General features: G+C 41.6%; 2 protein-coding genes and 2 long non-coding RNA genes across 4 annotated transcripts in view; 2 read left to right on the top strand and 2 right to left on the bottom strand.

Moving 5' to 3' along the window:
* Window positions 1-25482, bottom strand: part of Ubx (ultrabithorax) — a 468862-nt gene that overhangs the window by 86929 nt on the left and 356451 nt on the right. The gene's annotated exons all lie outside the window — the stretch shown is intronic.
* LOC139996838 (uncharacterized) overlaps window positions 1-25482 on the top strand; it is a 396216-nt gene that overhangs the window by 252549 nt on the left and 118185 nt on the right. The window lies entirely within an intron of this gene.
* The window catches only part of LOC139996856 (uncharacterized), an 86055-nt gene that overhangs the window by 38170 nt on the left and 22403 nt on the right, over window positions 1-25482 (top strand). The window lies entirely within an intron of this gene.
* Window positions 15277-25482, bottom strand: part of Antp (homeotic protein antennapedia) — a 327690-nt gene continuing 317484 nt past the window's right edge. The window contains exon 3 of the mRNA XM_072021335.1: window positions 15277-20788. Coding sequence (XP_071877436.1) covers window positions 20535-20788 — 254 coding nt within the window. The 3' untranslated portion in view covers window positions 15277-20534. The remainder of the gene's footprint in view (window positions 20789-25482) is intronic.

The following is a 25482-nucleotide window of genomic DNA, read 5'->3' as shown; positions in this document are numbered from 1 at the left end:
ACATTGACTACTCAAAGTTATTAAGTGTTTATCATGATTGTATTATAATTTCGTTTTTATAACGTTTCGGTAATTTTCAAAGCCGACCACCGCGCATTAATTTCTCTCATAGCAGTGAAAATCACGTGTGCGCAAGAAATTAGCATAAAAATCAAGACTCAAATGCCTGAAAACTGTACCAGATTTTAACATTTCCTTCAAAATAGAAATATATGAAACTTAAATTATCATTAGGATAGTTTGAATTTGTTGAATTATGCAACAACAACTGGTGGACGTAACGCCGAGGCAAATTGAGAAAAGTGTAATAGTCATTGATTATATAATTAAAGGAACAAGAAAAAGCCGTACACCTGCGTGAAAATTTATGCGTCGCGTACAAGTCAGGCGTATCGTTTCACGTAATAAATTACACGCATACTCGATGGAACCATAACGAACCGAGCGAGGCTCATTTTCACACAATACACTATTTACTTCATTTCATCTAATAATTAACACCAGCCTAATAACTAATGTCACGCTTTAGGCTTTAACAACCAGGAGAATTAATTTAAGCGAACGCTTTAAGCATCTCGCTCCCCATCATCTATCGTCGCTTCAATTTTCCTCTAAATATTCAATTTGCACGAGATCGAGCCGGCCGATCTCGAAACTTCGCGCCACTCGATTCTCGCCTGGCCTATTCGCGCTAGAAATGAAATCGCGTGCGCTAACTATCGCTAACTACAACAATATACACCGAATATAAAATACACGATTTTTTAGAAAACATACCTGGTGTTTCATTATACAACATTCCTTTGAAATTCGTCGAACACTACAAGCAAAGACATTAGGTTCCCCGAAGAGTTTCTTTCGTTTCGCAAGGTGATAACAGATGAACAATTTTTGTTTTGTACTATTTTATTAAATTACGTATGATTCGTTCTATTTCTATTACTAAGAAGATTACTTAAAAGAGAAAACATTGCGCGTCTATTATTTGTGATTTCACGTTTGTACGAAGGTGCACTGTTGTAAAAACACGTTTGCGAGGGAAAGATACTTTTCGGACAACCTGATACATGCAATGACGAAAATATTTCGATATTTATCACAAAAATCTTTGATGTGTATATTGTACGTGCTACATGTTTCTTTCGTACGTCACACGTACGTCGCACATATATTCGTTAAAGTGTTGCAACAGTTTCACTCATTCAGGAATATTCGTTGTAAGCACATGTTGCAAAATAATTATACTGCTATATGTAATTGGAATAATACAATTTCATTTTTCATTTTGTATATTTGAAACTGGCTATTCACTTATTCATATACATTAGGTCGTCCGAAAAGTTTCTTCCGTTTCATAAGGTGATAACAGATGAACAATTTCTCTTTTGTATTATTTTATTGAATTAATGACCCATTTCGTGCTGTTTCTATTACTATGTTCCTGCATAATTCAATAAATCATTGTATGTCCATTATTTCCCTATAAAACGAAAGAAACCTTTCGCACAACCCGATCTACCTACAAATAGCTAAATTCTTGTCCTGTCAACTGAACTATCTCTTAATCAAAATTTCCCACGGAATTGAAAGTTGATATTAATCAAATTAATTTCCACAAAGTTACATTTTATTATAGTACTTCTAAGGCTTACTATGACACGTAATAATTTATTTCCAAGATAAATAGAACGATGTTCAAACACAACCCCCAAGCATGTACATACATTGATCCTTAAAGAAAGGAATTATCGTATGTAAGAAATTAGCAGATTAACTGGTGTTGCCCGGTTAAAAGGATAATATTCTACAGAAGGACCTTATTTCTGCATATTTCGATGCATCTTTACTTTGAGAATGCAGAGAGAACACTCGGTACTCGACTTGACAAAGACTTGAATAGGTAGATAAGTACTTAACAATCCGATTCGGTCATTTATTCTCACGTTTTCCCGTCTTTCTTTCGTTTCACCGTTACGCGAAGCGGATTTCACGAACCTTTCGAGAACGATTGTACGATGCTAGCGAAATGGCAGAACGTTCGCAGGTCTGTTTCCGGGCCAAAGAAAACCAGCATTGTTCCAGTACACACGTGTCGCGATGTGCTTTCCTTCGAAATTGGAGCAATTTATGGGCACCGAAAATTCGTCGCAATATTCGACCCACGACATTCCCAACATCTGGCTTTTTTCTTGCCGACCTGGCCACCACCACGTAACGTCTTTGTGAACAGGAGTTTCGAATGTGCTCGACGAGAAAATGAGAATTTATGTCGGGCTATTGAAAACTTGGCGACTTTTGCCTGTAAACATGTTGCAAACGAACAAAACCAGATTGTAAACGTATTGTACTTATGCTGACTTAAGTATTTGCTTTACGTGACCATAAAATTTACGTGCAGAATACAAGAAATCATGTTAGTCTCTTAGAAAGATAAGAAATTTGCCATTAAATGGTACCCTTCTGGGGGTAGCCATCCACGTGTTACTTAGCAATTAAGTTAGAAAATTTTACCAAATGTACAACTGCACAAATTGCAAAGTATAAATTAAATAATAAAAAAGAACAATTATAAAGATTTCATAATAGACACAGTTGTCTTCTATAGAATAATATTATAAAATAAAGACATAGAAACTTTTCTATATAAAAACATACTTCTTTGTACCAAATAAATAATTTTATACCAAAAATTGTTGATTAATTACCGTTCTTCAACCGAATAGTTATCATTTTGTCTATGGGAGAGTCAATTATTATTTTGTCTATGGAAGAGTCAATTATTATTTTGTCTATGGAAGAGTTAGTTATCATTTTGTCTATGGAAGGTCAATTATTTTGTCTATGGAAGAGTCAGTTATCATTTTGTCTATGGAAGAGTCAGTTATCATTTTGTCTATGGAAGAGTCAATTATTATTTTGTCTATGGAAGAGTTAGTTATCATTTTGTCTATGGAAGAGTTAGTTATCATTTTGTCTATGGAAGAGTCAATTATTTTGTCTATGGAAGAGTCAGTTATCATTTTGTCTATGGAAGAGTCAATTATTTTGTCTATGGAAGAGTTAGTTATCATTTTGTCTATGGAAGAATTAGTTATCATTTTGTCTATGGGAGAGTCAATTATTATTTTGTCTATGGGAGAGTCAGTTATCATTTTGTGTATGGAAAAGTCAATTATCATTTTGTCTATCACAGAGTTAGTTATCATTTTGTGTATGGAAAAGGTAGATATAATTTTGTCTATGGAAGAGTCAATTATTTTGTCTATGGAAGAGTCAGTTATCATTTTGTTTATGAAAGAGTCAATTATTTTGTTTATGGAAGAGTCAGTTATCATTTTGTTTATGAAAGAGTCAATTATTTTGTTTATGGAAGAGTTAATTAATTTGTCTATGGAAGAGTCAATTATCATTTTGTCTATGGGAGAGTCAGTTATCATTTTGTTTATGGAAGAGTTAGTTATCATTTTGTGTATAGAAGACTCAATTATCATTTTGTCTATGGGAGAGTCAGTTATCATTTTGTATATGAAAGACTCAGTTATCATTTTATCTATGGAGGAGTCAATTATTTTGTCTATCAAAGAGTCAGTTATCATTTTGTATACCAAAGAATAATCATTTTGTCAACCGAAGAATTTTATATCCGTCAGTATATCAGTCAATTATCAGAATCGAAATTGAATAAGATCTGAATTTCCGCACATAGCAGGTTAGGCGAAAGTGGAGCTTATTGGCATATCAGTTAAATGTGAGTTAAGCTACCTTCTCGTTGACAACTAAATAGAACGTAACAATATATACAGATAATAATTGTTGATAATAATTTTTTTACTCTTCTCTACTTTAACTCATGAAAAATACCAAAGTTGTTATTTAATTTAAAAGTTATGTAAATCTAAGTCAGCGTACCGATCCGATAACATACAGTAAGCCCATCGAACTCACTTTCCCGTCGCTTCGTCCACAAATCGGCTTCGAGGTCGGAATCGGGCCGAGTCGAAAAACTTCGAGAGAACAAAGACAGGAAAATTGCATGGCATGCAGAAAGTACTCACCGATCTCGCCGACAATGACTCGAACAGAACAGAACGTCGAACCGCGTGACGACAAGCTGCTTCCTCGTCCGTCGTGAGACGCAAACTGACTGCGCTTCATCGCACCGAGGCCGTGTTTCTAAGATAATTCGCAAAAACTTTTGCTCCAGCGATTGCTGCAACACGATCAAACTATTTCTTAAAACGTGGACCGGACAACGAACTGGTCGTGTCGCCACCAACAATAATACCTTGTAACGCGTTTCAAAGAAGAAGATCAACGACGAAGAATATGGATGACGCTTTTACGAGTACGGAGAGTTCATGTTTGACGATTATTGGAGGATTGTGTATCGTGGAAAGAAAGCCAGCGATCGAGGAATTTTTTCATTTTGATAAAATTGCCCTGGACTTGATCAGGTTTATTGCAATTATGGAATTCTTCGCTTCTATACATGAAATTCTGAACTCTTCTCTTAATCGTAGCTTGCCATAATTGAATAAAAGGATAGCAAGTATCGTTTATTGTGTCATCAATTTAACTGGCAAAATAGAAGTTAAAATATCGGAGTAATCAGAAAAGCATTGGAAATATTTTCAGAATAATAGAAGAAACGATATTTCACGTTTTCTCAGCTCATAATTGCACGCATTATTTGTTCCAGATATGCAACTTGTGTACTGAACCACGAAAAAAATCATTATGAAGACGTTACTCGGACTTGCATATAATACTAAGCTCTGTTGCCAATAATGTCTCATCTGAAATATTTAAAAATCAAGTAGAAACACGTGTTCCATGACATTTCACATTACTCGAGATACAGTAACTACGTTATCGAAAAGCTAAAAAATCTGATTGTTAGGGAATTTAAAGCAAGTGTTACCTCAGCCGATGCAACATGTCCGCCCTGCGCGCTACTTGCAGTATGTCGGTGGAAGGTGCCGTTTCGATCGGCGGAAAATCGTCCAGCGTAGTGTCATGGAACCGCCAAAAAGGGGGGTTCGATGTCGCGAATCGAGGAACATCCTCGCGAGATAAGGGATGAAACCGAAGGCACGGGAAACGTTGCGGTGAAACATTGTAAAAAAATCGATCGGTCGCGTTGACGGTTCGGCCGCGAAGGTGGCAGCACCTCACCAAGCGATCTCTCGTGGCGGCGGGGGCATGCATCGATGGCCGCGTTTTTGTTGTTTTTCCGTTCCTTTTTTTCTACTCCCTTTCCATCTCTTGCTCTTGCTCTTGCTTTCTCCGGCTTTCTCGCTCTCTTGCTTGTTCGTCCCTCTATTCTCTCGTAGTTGGCAGATTAGGCTAATGCGATGGACCAGATGAGATATGGGCCAGCGAATCGGAGTACAGTGCCGGCACGGCAGGGGCGTGACTGTACCCTGGAAACGGCCGTGCCCCGGGCCACAGTCACGACGTGAACTAAGTGCTGGGTGGAGCCCCGTCTAGGCACTACCTACTCGATGGAACCATCATCCTCTCCCTCGAATGTCACGGGGCAACCTAATGGCTGCCAGCCACCTCGAAAACGGCGCCAGTTTTGAAATGGTCTCGCGACCACTTCGTTACAAACTTCACCGGCTTCCCTCATTTTGGCCAACTTCCCACTTGCTGCCGGCTGTCCTTGCTTTTTCGGTTTAGTCACCAATCCATGATGTGCTACATGACGGTTTAAGTAGCGTGGCATGTAGCAATTCTTTGAAGGAATTTCGCAAAATTATAAATTGTCTTGGCAATCGTCTACCTACACAGTAGCTTAATAAATAATTCTCATCCTAGCAAAGACTAAACGTCTTAACCTAAGCATGATGATAAGATGACAATGTCTGGGCTGATATGTATAATAAAATTTCATGAAAAATGCGATAAAGCTTGGAGATTACGTGCAAATGAATCCATTTGTCAAATCCTCTACACGTGCCTTAAGTGTATTTGATGATCGGTATTTGATGAAAGCCAAGTTCTGTTCCTCCACGGGAACCACACCCTTCATGAATTTCCATTCCAGATTCATCAACTTCGTGCTTTTAAGAATACATTTATCTTGCATCTGATTCCCATACTTAATCGTTCCCCTATATGGTGTTATAATGTTGATCCATTGATATGAACAATGAGTTTCATTATAATCTAAAATTGTACACTGCATCGCCTGGAACAGTTGAAACATTCGTTACACATTTGAAGATTTGTTATGAAATCCTAAAAAGCTAAAGAGCAGTTTCCAATTTGAAATTTCCTCATCGTCGTGGAATCATCCTGCAGCAAATCTACCCTCGCCCCACCATTAAAAGAGAAAGCAAAGTGGCGCGAACATTTTGAGCACGATTTATCCACATAATTTTTCCTTGAAAAACGAAAACAAAGCGGGCAAACGGTGCGAAAAATGGAAGAATACCGAACGAGAAAAAAGAAGGGAGCAGGAGGAGAAAAAGAAAAAGCGTAGCTGGTACAAGCACTTTTCAGTCGATCGGGCTTCACCGGGTATTTTTTCACGTCCGTTTGCCCGTTTCAATCCCCTGTTCGAGGCCGCTCCTCATCCATCTGCCTACCGATATTCGTCCGGGGCCATATCTCCCGGCCACTTTTCAATTTCGTCCGACGAATTTCCAGTCCCTCTCTCTTTGCCTGCAACTAGCGCGCGTCTCTCAATCTACACGGCCAATTCTCCAGAGCATAAATCCGGCAAGTTTTTATTATTTAACGTTCTTTTCCTTTTATTCGAGGGTGGCCAGCAACCTGGTAGTACGTATCAAATGTTGACGCGAAGCAGAGAAAGGGGATGAAAGCTGGACGAAACGAAATTTCTAACCTGACCAGCCGTGGACACTCTCTGCCCCCATGGGGATACTGCACACCAGCGTCATCGGGATATACAGGCTAATTGCGAGAATGTTTTGTTGGCCTGTCGCAACTCGAGACCATCTCCCCTTACAAGGTTTTGCATTTAGCCTTTCCGTATCGACGACACGTACAGCACGAAACTCCGCGGAACCAGCTGGGAACCTGCTACCCCCGTCGACCCTGACTAACTTCGCTTTAACGCGCTAATAGACGGCCCTGCAACACGGTGAAAGTTGCTTTCCCGCAGTCTCAGTCTTGGCTGACAACGCCAAGGAAACAGTAGATTGATCGCTATCACGAGAAAAGTTAGGCGAACAGGGTTGATTCTACAAAGTAGTTAGGATCTGATGGTCTATATAGGAATTCATTTCTTCAAGAATTCAAATACCTTTGAATGCTTGTAACTATCACATCGGAGTTTAAGCAGCTTCATCATCATATCATAGGGTCTTATTAAATGTAGAATTGCTTGAAAACAAGATGAAGGACTAGCAGATCCAACTAAGATCACCTCATACTGATTAACAAAGGATATTACATTAAAGAGAAGGGATCGTGTAGAAAATGAAAGCTGATTGAATAAACATAGAAGAAGCGGAAGCTTTGCGCTCGTCCGATCGTCGAAACATAATTCTCGCGGCGTGCACCAGCCTGGTGGACGCGCGCGTCGATTGATTCGTTAATTAAGTCGTGGAAATACTTTTGCACGCATGCGACAGGACGTATTAATCGTCGAACGCCGGAGGTCATATATTGTTTGTGACGCTTTAGACGCGAACATTGATTGCGAGAGAGACGCCGGCGTCGGTCGGCGGTTTGCAGAGGAGAGACGCTACTCGGGGGAGCACCGCCGTGTCCCGGGGTAGGAAAGGAAGGAGAGGGAGCGGCGATATTATTGATTTATGTCCCGTTCTACGTTATGTATTCTAGCTCCTCCACACCGGTGCCGAATGATCCGAGGCAAGTGCCACCGTTTTCCTCGCACTCAGCCTACGACTTTGAATATTTCCACTTATCACACACGCTTATCTCATTCCGCCAACTACAGCTTTTACCTTAACGACACTCTTGTTTCCTTCTGAACTTGCTTAAAAATATTATTCCAATTGGGAACATTTGTTCTCACAGGAATACCAAGAATCCGTTTTACAAACTTAAGGATGAACATAATTAGTAGGCATAGCTTAACTATTGGTGTAGCTTGAGCAGACAATTAAGGTGAGAAAGTTAAGGAATTGTCAGTGGGCTTATTCAGGAGGATCTACGTGCATATAGCTAAGGAATGTATTTTCTATTCAAATAATTAGATTACCAAGTTTGTACTAATTTGTACTAATCTTTAAGAGCCATTAACTGAACTATCAATTCTAATAGAACTGAAACTATAAAAAGGCTTCTATAATCGCAGTTACATAATTAGATCAATGAGGAAAAGATAAAGATAAAAATATCTACAATGTGAGTGTAAAGAACAATGAAACCTAAGGAACAATTTTACATTCCACTTATGCGCTGTATAGACACGTGTACTGGCAACTTCATTTATCAAGCGCTATATCCTGGACGGAGATCGAAATTACCGGAATCGATAGGAGCAAGCGTAAATCCGCGACAAAGTCCCATCGGAGGGCAGCAAGAAAATCGCGAACGATCATCGTTACTACAAACGTGAGGAAAGTACGCCGATCGAGGGAAGCGACCAACAGGGATATCAATTATCTTCGATGCGAATTAGAGTTACGGGGAACAGCATGCTGGTGGGGGTAACGGTGGAAGTTGTGCGTGTCGGAAGTTAGGCTGCGCTCGGTTAGGGGCAGAGAGTACGAAGATAGGGGCAAGAAGGGTGGTAAAGAGAGAAAGAGAGCGAAAGGAAGAGAGGGATCTGTGAACGAGAAGCGCCGAAAATTGATGCATTCCCTATGCAAAACAGCAGAAGCACGGCGCTAGTAGTAGCTGGACAACACGCAACCGAGAATCCTCTACGGTCTCTCTCCATGGCATTCTCCCTCCTCGTCTCTCTTTCTCGCCGCTCGTCCGTCTCGCCTTCTACCACCATCAGCGGCTCCGTCACCTACGTTCTGAACAGAATCGAGAGCGGTATAGGAGCAATTAACACTCTATTAACACTAACGACGCTCATACATAACAACGGTGCCGCAGGGATTGAATTTATGGTCTGTTAATGGGGGTTACTTTATGCGTTATGCAGTCGTACGCGCGTCACGACGCCTGGACGGCCTCGCGTAAATTTCGCGACGCCTGCCGCGCGCGGTTTTCTTCCTGCGCCAGGGTGACACGTGGAACGCCCTGATCTGTGCGCCGTACCCGCTTGTCGCAGATTTTTCCTTCACACCGGTAATTGTAATCCTCGTGGGGGTGTCTGAATGTTTTATACGTGGACGGAAATATTCTCCGATGAGGTGAAAAATAAATAAAAGATAGATCTGAAATAGTAGATTAAAGAGTAAACGATAAACCTAAGTACCTAAGCTGATAATAAATATCGACCAAATAGGGATTACAGAGTAATTAAAATATTCATTAATTTACCAAATTTATGAAACGATCCCTCACAGTTCGTGAGCCCTCGATGACTCGGTTTAAAACTCGGTGTAATCATCACCAGGCAATTTCCATTCCCAAACGGTGTCTGATTCGGTTGTAGGATACCGGGAAAGGGCGAAAGAGGAAACAGGTGTACGCGTAATCTCTCTTCGGCGAAACGCGAGTAAACAAGAAAGTTAGAGGGGCTCACCGTTCGTCGAGTGCGGCGGAGTCGAGTGCCAAAGTTCATCGTGAGATCCTGCCCTCCTCGCGGCTAAAGGAGACGCGGCAAGGCCGGTAAAGTGATAAAGCGGCCATAAATTCTGACCGCCATCCTCCCGCCGAGCCCCTCTATCTTGCCGGCTCTTCACTCGACCGCCTCACGCTTCTCCCCTTCTTCGTCCCCCTTTCTTTTCTCTCCTTTCCATCTTCCTTCTTCTTCGCATCCACCTTTCTACGTTGCAACCTGGATGCACCTGCAACAACGGAATTGGCAAAGGTCAGCACGCGCATTTCCTCCTCTTATGTTGCGGACGCTCCTTAATACTCACTCGATGACGATTCTGCTTCACGTCCTTGATAATCTTCGGACGTTCGAATCGTTGGCGTGACACAGTGTTGTCGATCGTCGAAAGTGGGAATTATTCAGTTTAATTTACTTCGACAATTCATTGTTGGTATTTTAAACGTATTGAATACATATTTTTAAGATTCTGTTTATCTCTTTATTTTATTTTTTGTTTGTTTAATTAGATGAACGAATACTTACCGTTAGGTACTGCTCTTTAAAATAGATTTCTTATGTTCGGTGGATGTCAGTTGCTCGAACAGATCTGGATAGTCTAATGACCTAGCAGCGAGTAATTCTACCGGCAGAACGTCCTTGACCATAAATAACGAAGGGAGACAAACCGTCAATTGACCTGACAGACGTTCGAGTCGACGCGCTTGTTTGATCTTCACCCACTTCTCGATTGCACTCATAACTCAAGAACGACTGCATCGAGGAGCCTTCGAATTTCCACTTACGGTGTGTAGCAGTTGCATGAAATTATTTCGTCACCCTATATTAAATATCAACAAAGCTGAAATTCGAGAAGCTGAGCAAAGCAATCTTCGTCGAAAATTTCATTAACGGATCGAACGAAAGAGCGATGGGGTAAAGCAGCGCTGAAATAGGAAGGGGAAATTAGGTCAGGCAAAGACACATGGAATTCCACGTGGACAAAGCGAGAATAGAGACATCTCTAGACGTATAGAAGAAACGCGCGGGCTGTTACAGCTGCAGTTCGGCGAAACGTCGAAATCCAATATCGCGGTGTTCCAGGCGTACCGGCCTCCTAGAAGCTAGGCACACGGTATGTTCGTTGCAGCGCAGGGGCGAACAGACAGAAATCCCAATAAATCATCCCGTCACGAGCCGTGAGCCAAGGCGGAGCCTCTTGCCTCGTATTAGCCAATAATAATCCTCTCCGAGGTGGAGGCCATCTTGGATTATACAATGGTTCCTTCCGCCACAATTCGTATAAATGCAACCTTCGGGTTACCGGGCAACCTTTTCGAAGGGTCCCAGTGGCGTAGCGGCGAACCGCCGATATTTTCGTTCGACCGTGAAAGACGTCCAGCCGATCGACCCGAATTCGAACATCGTTCCGGCACCACCTTGCCAAATACGTCACATGCCACGAATTACAGCGACGTATAGTTATCAATCATCGGAATTCGAGACCACCCTCCGGCGATGATTATCCGATCGTTCTAATTTCAATTTAATTTCAACGAGGGACATTAGTTAATACGATCGTCGAATTCGTCTCTATATCTTATCGTGATTTGGTGTATCGTTTAAGTTACGAGATATATGGCCGATGAATTTAATGACGTCTCATGATGATTACTAAGGCGTTGTAAAATGACAGATGGTAATTATAGCTATTTGTCTGCTATATTCCAAGATACAATGATCACGAAGATGGTCTCGAACTTTAAAACCAGTAGCGTAATTATATACTTGCTGCTGACATTCAAATAAAACAATCGACGAAGTTCTATCAATCGGTTAATTAATGGAAAAGAGAGAAAGGACGGTACACGCGAAGGTACGTACGATGAATCTCGCGAAGCGGGGTCGAACGATTCCCAACCGAGCAGTCCACGTGACTGCTTTCAAACACGTATACTCGATCGATAAAGTTCGGTCGGACGTAGAAACGAAAGTTGAAGGAGAGAAAACCATACACGCCGGATGATCCGTCTTTCTCCGAAAAACCGAGCTCTCTTTCATTTTCATATTCAACCACAATTTATTTCTCGATTTCAAACACAGCTATTATAATTAATATAATTATTATTAATATGGACAGACTCTTATATAATATAATACAATATGGTTTAGACTTGTCGACATGATAGCGTATAATACTATTATCGTTTCCCATCGTCATCGTCGCTGTCATTACTCATAATACATAGTTCATTCGCGTGCATATCGTTCGTCATTGCAATCGTATCGTTATTATCGTAATCGTCGTCACCATCATCGCCATCATTATCGCCGTCATCGTCGTTATCATCATCATTATCATTATAATCAACATCGTTCGCTGACATACATTTTTTTTTGTTTCTCTCATGTGTACATTTAGTTTACATAATGCAGGACACTACAAAATAATTATATACGTTTATCGTAATTCGTAATACTATTATATTTATATTTATATTTTTATTTCATATTTATATTTAAATATATATAATTTATATATATATATATATATAGATTTATTTTATTTATATCATCTTTTCCACTTATACTTCGGTAAAGTGGCGTTGCCTACATATTTTTCGGCCTGTAGGCACACCCCTATCTAAATGTGTTTCTCTTTTTTTTCTTCCGCATCGCGCGTACCCGCTTCGAACGAATGCGTTGTACCCGGTCTTTTTTGTGTGTTGGGCGTGTACTGCTGCGTATGTGTGTACGTGCGTCCGTGCGCGGTTGTTGTGTGTGTACGTGTGTAATATGTTCTTGTACAATATAACATGTACATGAATGTTCCACCGGTTCGGTCGGAGCAATGTGTCCACGTAACACTGATGGCTCGAGTGTGCAGTCGATGTAGCCAAAAAGAAGATGACGTACATAATTCCAGTACTACGATATCTTAAGCTCTATTCATAAAATCGCATTGGTACGAACTACTTGCACGGATAAATCTGTGAATATAGGTATCTGTAAGTATCGATATCTATAAATACAGATAATGATACAGAGAAGTGTACAAATGTGGAATAGATATCTACAAAATGTGATGTTCATCGTTTTTTCGAGATTTTATTGAAAACAAAGCATAAGAGTTCTACACACTGGAGCGATCACAAGTACATACATCTGGGGACGACAACGTGGCAGCTCTTAATAATATTGTCATCCTTTTACTCTATTTTCCTCGTCACGGTTACAGGCAATCAGACCATCGGAGGTGGTCGAATCGTCCGTATTGCCATGGCGTTGCTCGTATATCGTTACAGTACCGTATCAATAAATAGTAATTAATTAGTTCTCTGCTACCATTACTTTGTAATCCTTTTAGTCTATTAAACAGGTACCTACTTTACCTACGCGGTATCGTATACAGTGGTCGCGGCTCGCGATTCAATGCCACGACGTCAGACGTCGCCTTTCACATTGCCCCGCCGATAAAAAAAACCTCGTCGATGCGCCCATTTCGTTCGCGTGCAATTATTTACAATGCTTCTCTTGTAACAGCGTGGCCCGTGACACAGGACTTACATCGCCGCGTTTCAACAAAAATCGAAGCACCCTCGATAAGTACTATTGTTTCTTTGTTCTTCCCCGATAGAATTTTTTAGAAGTAAAAACCTTGAATCAATTGTCTAAATGACGACCTCGAGATATACGAAATTCTATTCGTAGCACACGAACCTCGCAATACTATTTTAATCGGATACGTTTTAAACTGTTATCGTGTAAAACACCGTTTTCGTCGCGTGTTACCGGGTCTATCAGTCTTCACACAGCGGAATTATTATCAATGAGACCGCGCGTTATAGGAAACTTTTCGTTGAATTGGAAAAACCTTTTTCTGAAACAATGACGATGACTTTTCAAATTGCAGCCGAAAAAAGCAATACCCGTTACTTTATAATTACCTGTATATTTACAAATGCATTGAATGTATAGTGACCTAGTCGTCGAGCCAGATTTTTAAACGCGACATCTAATTCAGACATCTTTATTCAGACGATACGACGCTGGGCGAAAGCATAAGTACTCAACCTCTATACAAATTTCTCAATTTATGCGAAAACGTTTTTTTTTTTTTTTTTTTTTTTCAAAATGTAATTGAACAGAAGTTTAGGGATATCACGGCGCGTATGTCCTTATCGAGCGTAGCAAATTTTCCACTATTTTACCGATATGAAGTTGTAAATCCATTTTTCATTGTGTTTTCGTTTTGGCTGTCAGTCCTTTTTTTTTATGTTTTCGTTTGTATCGTATAAAAGACGGTTAATTGAATTGTACAGCATGATGAACGTTTTTTAAGTTACAGCACTCGGGGTAATGGATTTCGCTTTGACTGAAGTAGAGAGGCGATGGACTACCCTTCCTTTTTCTCTTTACATATTTCGATAGATATACAGTACCTAGAAAGGTATACGAAACTAACGACACCTGTCTGGAGACTGACAGGTTGTCAGGAACTCTTCGGCGCACGGGCGTGCGAGGACGTGGTTTATAATTATTTGCCAATTATGATATAGTTTTTCGTACCGAACTACTTAAGAACATTGTAAGCCAGTGGAAAAACGAGCTTCGAAATATATAATAAATATATCGAACAGTATTCCTCGTACTATCGTAAGTATATACATTCAAAGTCGAATTTGACGAGTTAATATCATATTAAAACAATAACAACGAATGTTTAGAACGTACCTATAGATTTTTATTGAATCACGTACGATATATGTAGTAAAAAATATTTATTGGGCGATTATTGGAAACAAAAGGAAATCCATTTTGTTACACGCAATATGGTAACAATAAATATGACGCGGTACTACTACATTAATATGGAGGATACCAAAAGCTGCTTATTTCTTATCAAGCGTTTTAAATCCTCTATCCGATAGGTGGTGTCTGCGAGCTCCCCAAATAGACACTGACTATATACACGATCGCAAACCCCACGCTAGTTACTTAATTGCGCATTGCCCATGGTACATAGAACGGCGACCGAAAGTACTTTTTCGACCAGATGTTTCTTTCGTTTTTTCCATGACCACCGCCCCCGCCCGCTGCAACCGATATGCCCGTTTCCTTAATTCTATTTAATTATCATCTTAAGACTTAGGCTTTAGACGTTAACCTTATCGATTAAGCGCTAGCTTAGTGACTCACTTCGTACGTACGCACATGTCGCTATCGTTATTTTTCTCTTCCTCCTAACTTCACTCCCTTCCACTTAATCCTCTTGCCTCTTCGCTTTACCTCTACACACAATCACGATACTCTCGCATCTTACTTCTCTTTCTTTCTTTTTCACTCTTGTTTAAATTACGTATATCTGTTTAATTTTTACGCGACTATATAAGAGTAAAGATAAAATATATAATTTGCATTTTACACATTCCAGTTAACGCTAGGAATTCACTTTTTCGCCTTATCTCTTTTTTTTTTTGCCGCATTTATACATATATATTTACTCTATATAAGTAGTAGTGTGTGTTCGCTATCCGATGGATACAAAATTTTCACTTTAAGCTAAACTGGCGTTCACGGCGATCGCTCGCGGCATGTAACAAACTTCATAACGTTCACTGATCTTCTTTTTTTTTTAGAAAAATCTTTGTGTTTGTTCCTTTCGTCCAAAATTGCATTTTTATCTAAACGACGGCTGATTTTAATCAATATAGAACTCTGAGTAACACGTGTGTTAAACGGTGACGCGTAATTATTGCACAATTCTGTTTTTCCACGTGTCACGAATGATCGTTGGCAAGAGAAATACCGGTGATAAATTTACCAATAAAGACCAAACAAATTTTTCTTGTTCCTACACACCCAGCAGGACCTTGAATAAGCAAGAACGGTAATAAGAAAATTTCTGATCGATTGATTTGACCTACTGCTATGAACATATGCTACCATGAATTGAGACACAACAATGTGAACGTGTTTTTGCCAATCAACTAAACATTCAACGAGGATTAATGTAGCTAACCTATGTAGTGCCCGGCGAGAAGTCTCTGCGAAAACGGTTTGTCAAGCAGGCATTTATGCGTGAAATTTCGCCTGCACTGTTGACCACTGTGTCGTAACAGTTGATACTATGATGCAAGAGTAATAAATACCTCCTTTGTCTCGAAAGCCGCACCCTACGCTTCAATGCCGGCCATTACCTGGCCTACATAGATGGTATCACTGATTAATGCAGTCAGAATTAACACATGTCTCACTTATCTACCGCGAAACGCGCAAAAACAATATCCAAATCATATTAATCGATTTGTCGCAAACATTGTAATCAACAACACAGTAGAAGATACTTTATGTTTCGACAAGAAAGGAAGAAAATTTGCTAACCAACGTGACGTGCGAGTCGAAAACTGAATCGAATGACAAAGAACAACTAATCGAAATCGATATCGATCGACAGACAGAGCTACTGGTGAGGAAACGGTGAAACAAAAATATTCATGGTTGACAGTTGGATGTACATATGCTATAAATATATCTTTTGAAAATATTTAATGATTAAAGAAATAAAGTGTGACAGTTTGCGTTAAACTCGATAACAAACATAATACAAAAAGTGTATATAAGCATTTTCTTATAAATAACTTTCGATGTAAACGATACGACAAAGATAATCTTATCCTAACCCGCAAAATTATACGACTACCTGACCTGGACATAATTGAACAATGAAATGACATAAGGGTAAAAAGGATATGTAATAATTCGAGGTAAGTAGATTAGAACAAGAATCAAGGATTTGTTATTTATCGCCGGTGTTCCTCTTTCGTTAAAACTTTCACGAAAAGCCATATACCGACAACGACGCGGAGGCCCTCGACGGGCTATCGAGCTTAATTGACGCCAATTTGCCCGAGCAATTTAGAATCACGACCTCTGACCGTAAACATACGGGTTTCGACGCTTCCCCCCGAAAAAGGAACAACTGTCCGCAAAAGACAGCGAGCGATCGTCGACGATCTTCCGTTTTTCACAGTTCGTTGCTCCTCAAGGACAAAAAGTTATATATAAATAAATCTCTCGAGAAAGAAAGGCCGGCCGGTGCCCAATCGATGCGCGTGCGCGAGCTGGACCATGTATTACGTATATCAGTTTCATATATCTCCAATTTTTTTCCTTTTTTTTCTTTTTCATGATCGTTTCTCCTTTTTATTTTTCCCCATTAATACGAGGACGGGCCGGAAGAAAGTTCGCGGGACATCGTTTCGCGTCCCATGGGAACATTCTTCGAACCCGTGCGATCTACATGTAAACGAGATTTCGCGAAATCCCCAGATTATTTCCTCCTATGTACATTTATATTCTTCTTTACCTTCCCCCTCTCTTTTTTTATCGTTTTCTGTTTTTATCCATTTCATTTAAATACCGCCTTTTCATCGTCGTCATCGTTTATACATTATTACGTATTCGTTAATTATCGTTTATTACGTATATCATTAAATTGCGTGTATACAAGGTATAAACTAAATTATGTCGATCTAGGTTTTACAACACAGCACAAGAATTCGCCGCGGCAGAGTTCTCCGACGTGTCCTCGGCTCGATAGATAGACACGATGATGTCATCGGCCATGTCACGATCCGGCGTTATCGATCCGTCATCGATCGCAAGCTTTTTTATCGACCGGCCCGGACAGATGGTGCGTTTGGCCACTGCTTGGCACACTTAACGCAGTTTCTATGGGCGCGAAAATTTGAATACACTCGTTTTACATTTCGACAAACATGCAAGGAAAGAAAACTAGGGTCACAGTGGACATGCGTTCAAACATGTGACTAGTGACCGTGCATTAATAACAAAACTGAAAGGATAAAGTCTGTTAAATTTCATTTGAAAATCTTTTTATTTGCTTGCAAATAAATGAAAAAGCCATTTTCATTTTCTATCTTTGTTTCAGACGAATAATTTCTTTAGATACGCACGAATGAAAATTTTAATTCAACATATAATAAACTTGAACAGTACGGTTTTTTGAAGGAACTATGAAGATGCTGTTGAATTTTCATTTCTGCTCTTTTTGAATGTCTTTTTTACTTGAAAGAGAGACGGATGCTTTGAAACAAGAGCGCGCGGATCAGGATAACGTTTTCGATCGACAACTCTGCTTTCTAGAATCGCTGTTAAGGTGCCAAGCGGTTTCATGCCGAAAGCATCCTATTCCAAAAATATGTTACGAATTACATCACTTGGTAACTTGGCCTCGTATCTCGCGGAGCAGTAGTAAATTTTCAATGGTCACTCGCCCCTGAAGATCCCTCGAATTTTGGTTCTATCAAGGATCTATCCGATAAGAGTTACATTTTTTCACCGTTGCTTCGAATATTTACAAGGCGAACGCAAATATTGTTGCGTAAGTACGCAAAACGTTTTTTTTTTTTTTTTTTTAAATACTTGGACGCGTCATCTACGTTGATGAAAGGTGTTTGCAACAAAATGCGCGATTTTCTTAAGTATATTCTAGTATATTCGAATAGCAAACATTATAAATCTCTCCTTCAAAATTGAAATGCAGTTTGTATGTTGAATATAAGAAAAATAGTAAAAAGTATATTTATGACAAGGAAGATAATTTGTGTGTTGACACAATCGGTCCGGACTGTTGGGAAACACCTTTTTACTCAAGTAGCCGCGGTATTTTTTGCTTGCAAAAAAGAAATGTATAATTATAATACACAGCGATATATTACCCGTAATCTTTTAGCTACGCACCCGACGAGAATAAACAAAGATGGTTCATTTTGACATGTTCTTCAAGCAGTATACGATCGAAAGAATAAACTTGAGATAATAATTGTAAAAAAAAAAAAAAAACAGTTGGAAGAAAATGATGGAATATTTAAAGAGGAAAAAGTTGGAATAACGATGAGACAAAAACATACATATACACGAAAGTGCAAGTAAGCATAGAATTTGTTAACTGACCTTACGACGACACTGATGAAGAAATGTCAAGTCGATTCGATTCTGCTCCGGCGGAGGCCTCCGCACTCCTAACAGCACTGTTTTCATTCATTCGATCAGCACACTTTCCGGAGAAAAGGATCCCCCGGTTTCGTTCGACGTATTCGTGATTGGCCAACACTACTGGCAAATCGACAGATCCGATGGATCACCGTAATATCACTGCAATTTAACGGATTGCATTACAAGCACACACTGATATTTCACTGGCTTCACGACAACGTAATCGAATATCGCTTTCACTTCTTTTACTCCGCTCCATCCTCTCTGTATAATTCATTCGCAGCCTCGTTCTATAACCAGAGATAACGTTAAGTGTGCAAGCCGTTCTACCGGAACTTCCTCTGCATTCCGTTCTCTCTTCATCACCGCATTTCCGTATTCGAATCCTCCCGGCACTGGAGAAACACACATTCGAAGATCACACTTGGCACGTTCGCGATTACTAAATAACCCTCGCTGAGCCACCGCGGTATTATAGAGAAAAACCTATCTAAACGATCTTCTAAAGAACACTAAACCGTTCATCTACTCGCTAAATAGAGACACGACTGGACGACCGTCCTTTTTCCGCTAGTTTTCTTCCTTTTTTACGACCTAACCGCACTACGAACTCTACGCGTGTACGACGTGTAAGAGAATAAATAATAAAACGTTTTCCTAACGGATAATTTTTTTTCCACGCGAATACAATGAAAGATTCACCATCGCTTGATCCGCGCGATCAATATCGCTCATTCGTTCAGTAAAATCTGCATACCTCGCATTTTCGCTCTCTTTAATTCTTTTATATATATTTATATATTTATATGTATATATACATACATATATATACATATACACACATATATATATATATATCATTTTACAGGCGCTCATACATACTCTACTATACAATTACAAGGACCGATTCGTTCGGTTCGCGCGTAACTTTCATGACACTCGCGTTTTAAAGTACGTGTATTTGTTCCTCTCTTTCTCGCTCATTCTCGCTCTTTCGTTCCACACGCTCTCGCACATTCTCTCTCTCTCTCTCTGTCGTTCTTTCTCTCTGCCAAATTATCTCTAGCATTATAGGCTTTAGTACAATTACATTCGATTAAATGTAATAGAGGTTAACGCGGTTCTGATTAGCATGTGATCCAGTTTTCCTCCGATCCGATCCAATTCCTCTGCCTCTTCTCCGTTTTCTTCCACATTCCACTACGTGATTATTAGAAGATCGCGCGTCCCTATAAATCTTCATCCGACCCGTTCGTGTGTCCGGTTCCCTTGCCTTTCCTTTTCCTTCCTTTTACTACGTTCCATGTCCTCCTCTGCTCCTTTTTCCACTCGAACCTCCTCGTCCTATCTCTCGTTCCCTTCCCTTCTCCTACCCTCTCCGTCTCTTTTCAACTCTCTCTCTCTCTCTCTCTCTGGCGCGCGCAATCTCGCTCCTTATCCCTTCATCCCTTTGTCATCGTTCTGTTCACGTCTTCACTTCTATCCACACTGTCGGCAACGTCCATTTCTCTTCCACGATCGTCTCTATCCCGTTTATCCCTCTTACGTTGTCCTCTCCTTTTTTGGTACGAGCAACTTGATTAACACGACAAAATAAGCGTCATTGCTGTATGAGTGGGGTGATGGTGGGTTGGGTTGGGGTGGGCTGGGCGTGTGGGTGTTTTAGGGGGTTTGATATTTGGAGATGCATCGGGGCTTGCATGGGGGCGAGGGCGGGGGCGGGGGGCTGCGGGGCTAGCATGGGGCAGATGTGTTTATATGTGTATGTATGTGTAGGGGGAGGAGGTAGTGCTGGAAACAAGGTATTAACGACCCTGAGAGAGATGAGACCTCTTTGGAAGTTCCACTCCTCGGGGATCTCTCAACCCTGCGGCGATGTCTGCGGCGAGATTTCAGTGTCGCCGTCGCCCGAGCCTGGCTCGCCCTTCGTCTTGTTCTCCTTCTTCCATTTCATCCGTCTGTTTTGAAACCAGATTTTGATTTGCCGTTCCGTCAGGCACAGTGCGTGCGCGATCTCGATGCGCCGCCGCCTGGTCAGGTATCGGTTGAAGTGGAACTCCTTCTCCAGCTCGAGGGTTTGGTATCGGGTGTACGTTTGCCGGCCTCGTTTCCTCTCTGAAACATGGAAATCACCGCACAGATTCCTCGTTAGTCTCGCGTTTCTCCTCCTTTTTCCCTGGCTACGAATATATAATACTCGTCAGAGATCTGGCGTGAATCGAGGCTACGCATCGCTTTCCTTCACCACCAGGTCTCTTACGAGCAGCTTCGACGTAAACCAACTCGCGTCCTTCATCGTACAATCGAACGCGCGTCACATGTAACCTCGAACCCCCGTAACTTTTCCTTCTTTTTTATCGATCCTCTTTACGAAAGCTAGATGATACTTCACAGACACTCCGCGGATGCGAATTACCCTTGAAACGTACTGCGATTTCAAAACTGCTCGTATAATACGAGAGCATTATGCGCGCGCTCTAATTTCGACGTCGTTCCAAGAAACTTGGTTTCTCGCTAAAATGTAAGTAGACCACTGTAAGACCAATGTGGTTCGTTCAGTGCAACTAGTTTTTCCTTTTAGTCATCCTGCTATTGAGTAACTTGGTACACAGCATAGGATTGATCCTAACCTCTTCAGAACAATTCGAACTCGGTCTAAGAATAACTCCTGTGCTATTTGTTCTAGCGGAATGCTAAAGAAAAGCTGAAGAAAGGGAAAAACAATAGAAGAATTCCCGAATTCCGGTCCATTGGAAATTACCATGGCATAGGGGAAAGAGGATCATGGGAGACACGAAGGCTTCGTTAGCGGCGCGTATACTCGACAGGGAGAGCTGGAGGCCGCAATCCGAGATATTTAATGAACGCCACGGCCTGCAACCTGCTTCGGCACGCGGGAAAGTTTTTACAGGCTCGGGACGAAACAAAAATGTCTGTCCAACGAAGAAAAAGCTCTCGGGGCCGCTGGTTCGTAGGCGCAGTTCCGCGTATGATAGATACCTTACAGATATCCGTGACATGATCTGCGCTCGGTGTGGCGGTACACGAATCCCGAACAAGAATATTAATTGTACTTGCCAAGGGAGCAAGGGAAAGGGAGAAGCGCGGACGTACACAGAAAACCAGCTGGACTCTGTATGGAAGCAACGTCTGGGACCGCGTGTCCGTGTTTATGTAGGTATTTACGTGGTGGCCACGTATATGTGTATGCATACTCTCTCAGCAGGCATAATCTCAAAGGGTTAGGTTAGCTGTTGCCACACGAGTGCAAGAGGGCAAAAGGAGAATATTTCAGAGTGGTACGAGGGAGAGAAAAAAGAAGAGGGGGCGAAGGGATGAGCAGCAGCGAGAAGAGAAGGAGCAGAAGGAAGAGGAGAAGGAGGAGGAGGAGGAGGAGGAGTAGAAGAAGAAGAAGAAAACTCCTTGGCGAGCATTCGAGGCAAACGCCGCCCGTCGCGCTGTCGGCCGATGAAGACGGATGGCGACTCTCCTCCACAGCGAGAGAGAAAGAGGAGATTCTCTTCTCTTGAAGGGTTCCAAGCGTTGCTCGACCGGACGAAGAGCAGCGCGCCAAGGGAAGGAGAGAAACTCTGGGAACATGCCCTCTCCTCCTTTTCTTTCTCTCTCCCTCGGGCTACGCTCTCAAATTAACAACATACCAATCTCTAGCCTTTTCTTATAACTTTTAACCATTTCGCCTAGCTTCCTCTGATTCCCTGCCTGTTGGCGAACAATTACTCTGCATCACAGCCTACAGTTTTTGCTGGAATCCTTCTCGTATCTTAAATACTCGTCCGCTCTGTCCGAGTAAACTGCGCTTTTAAAAATACATTAGAATTAAACTTTCTAATATTACCTACATTCTTTGATGCCCAATTTACAAACGCCGGGGCAATCAACGACGAGTTTGTACGCCGCGCCGTGTTCAAAACCGCAAAATTGGAGTCCTAGCCAGCCAATCAAAGGATGCCCGGGATAAACATAGATCTCGGGTTTCATCAAAGAGGCTGATGAGTCGCGCGCGAACGCGCCTCCACTTGGAAGCCCGGCTTATTAATGTTCATTCGTCAGCCGGTTAATGAAGGTGCCTCTTGAAGACGGTGTACGCCGTCTAACCCAGAAGATCATCAAAGCGTTCACGGAATAATGAAACGGTGTCGAGTCACGCTCGAGCTGGTCCGTGCCGATTAGTTCGTGCCTCTTTATCGATAACACTCTCATTGCCTAATTGCAAGAGAATCCTCAATTGAACGCCATAGAAGGCAATAAATACGATGTAGATCAAAAGAATCAGATTTCTATAACGATCGCGCTTTGAAATAAATCGTTGACTAATGCCAAATAGTAAAAGAGGAGGTTTAAGAATAATTTGTCATTAACGTCGATTACATTCGAAATTGAAGAATATTCATAGTAAAGCAGACAGCGACGATTAATGAGAAAATGTTGAAATAAGGATTCTCTGCCTTGTTATAAATTATCATGCAAATGCTACAATGAGATAACGTTAAAGCTGGCGAGAGTAGCTATTATCCTAATAACAAGGATATTGCCAATATCCTCTCGACTTACGTATGCAGCTGTCTGTTTCAGAGTCAATCGATTCCAGCGGCGAAGACTCGAGAATCTTGATCAGCCGCAGTCCGCCCGCTGAATTAGACATCGGACTTTTTCTCGTCATGCGTCGAACATGCGAGCTTAATTAAACAGACGTTCGATGGCCAACGTGAAGAGAAAACTTTAATCGGCTTGTGCAAACTGCACAACTTATGGAAAACAAGCTATTCGAATTTTCAACTTGTAAGAACAAGGAAAATACGTTGGAATGAAACACAGGAGAAAGTTCACGTGCTAAGGATTGTGCAGTAACAATGCACGTTTATCGCGACCACGTGACAAATTACAAGAAACGATATAAGAAGAACTTAAACGGTAGTTTTAGCTGTGGCGGACTGGGCCCGTGATAGTTGTTGTTGTAGTTGACTGTATTGTTGTTGTAGTTGTAGTCTATTATATTTACTTTCTACAATTATTGTATCGTGAAAGAAAAATATTGGATTACAGGGCACCGGGATTCGAACCTGCGTCCCGAACGTTCGTAACCTAAGACGCTAACCACTGCGCTATCGTCGTCCGGTTCTATTTAATGTCTAGTGGCGGTATTTGTTGTCGAATGTCACCAAATAGCAAACAGATACACGATACAAGCCACGACCGTCCAAAGTTGAATTATTCTGCGAATGTTCGATGAATATTTCCTTTCCTTTTCCCTCCTCTTCAAACGAAGATATCAAACGTAGGGTGCAATACCGAATGCTTGAATTCTATTGGCGCAAGCGAGTCCTTGGAAAACGGTGTGAAAGCGTTATCGAGGCGCAACATCTCCGGCAAATTAATCACCGGTATACATTCTTGCCGGCTGAAAAGAAATTAATGGCGTTTTCATTGTACGAACGTGCCGTGGGAAACACGATGTAGATAGCGAGGGTGTGAGATTTTCTTTCCTAATGGAATATCGCGAGAAGGAAGAACAGCTGAAACAACGATGTATGACAAGGTCTCGGTAGGTCTGGGCAACCCCGATTCGGATATAACGATGGCGCGAAGAGGAATTTTTTCTCGATCGAAGGATGGATGTTGCGAATGAAGCAGAGTAGTGTAGGGCGTGTTAAAGAGGTCGATAACAAGAAAAGCTAGCCACAACCGTCGGTTTATGTTGAACCGGCGTTCTGATGGCGGCGTAGCCGTTGCTCTCTCGCGGACGGAGGTGACTTTAAACGCGGGGCAATAAATTAACGGCGTTGGGTTACGCAAGGATCAAATGTCCCCTGGAGTATGCCCGAGAGATTTATGGGTCTGCCTTCACTGGCGCAGCATGAAGGAACGGAACGGAACAGAACAGAACGTACACAACCGTACGGCTTATTATAGGCTAGTTGCTCCGCTTCTCTGTTTCTCTCTCTTTCACCTTGCGTCTGTTTCTCTCTTTCTCTGTTGCTTCTCCGCGGACCGACTGGTCTTTCAGACCCGCCGCAGGATACATGCAGGACTTTTCAGATGAACAGCTAGCCGGATGTTGTAACCCGCTAATAAGGCGCGGCCACCACTCGCTGCCCAATTAAGCTAAGCTTTACGTGGCCACCTTAAGGCCAGGCCTTGAAATGCTCTTCGATTAGATACCCTAGATATCCCATTAATTTTATCGCTCGCCCTCTCTCCTGCCTCCCTACACCACACTCTCGCTACACGAACCTCTCGGATTATATGACCGGTCGACGTCGCTGACAGAGGTTCAGATTAATTGCGTGGAATCCGGTGAACCACCTTGGAAAACCTTCCAGAACGGGTATTTCGAAGATTCAGTTGCCTTCGTCCGATTCATTCAACTCTGTTTGCCGTTAGTATGTTGTAATAGGTGCGAATATATCGGCGAGAAAAAAATATTGCCTAAACACGTTGGTGGATTTCAAGGAAAATACAGAAACTGCCGAACCTTTACGTCCAAATAGTCCGCGTCTCTTTAATCCTGAACACGTGATCGAAGTTCCAGCCGGTTCCCCAACTCGCGTCTGTCTGACTCTCCATATATTTTAAGCCCGGCAATCCGTCTTGCTTTTTGTATTTCCGTCCTAGGCTGCTTTATGTCACGTTGTTTTCGTTGAACTTTCTTCGCCCGAAGGGGGGAGGAGGCGTCGTTTTTTCCCCGGCAAAAGGACCGGCAGGCAGCATGGCCTGAGCACAGGGGTCGCGCCACGCAGTCAAGACAAACTTCGTTCAGGAATTTCGCCGGTTGTTTATGCATCGGCGCG

Source organism: Bombus fervidus, chromosome 19 (assembly GCF_041682495.2).
Source record: "Bombus fervidus isolate BK054 chromosome 19, iyBomFerv1, whole genome shotgun sequence".
NCBI lineage: Eukaryota > Metazoa > Arthropoda > Insecta > Hymenoptera > Apidae > Bombus > Bombus fervidus.
The sequence above is the reverse complement of the archived record's forward strand: the minus strand, read 5'-3'. Positions and strand labels throughout refer to the sequence as shown.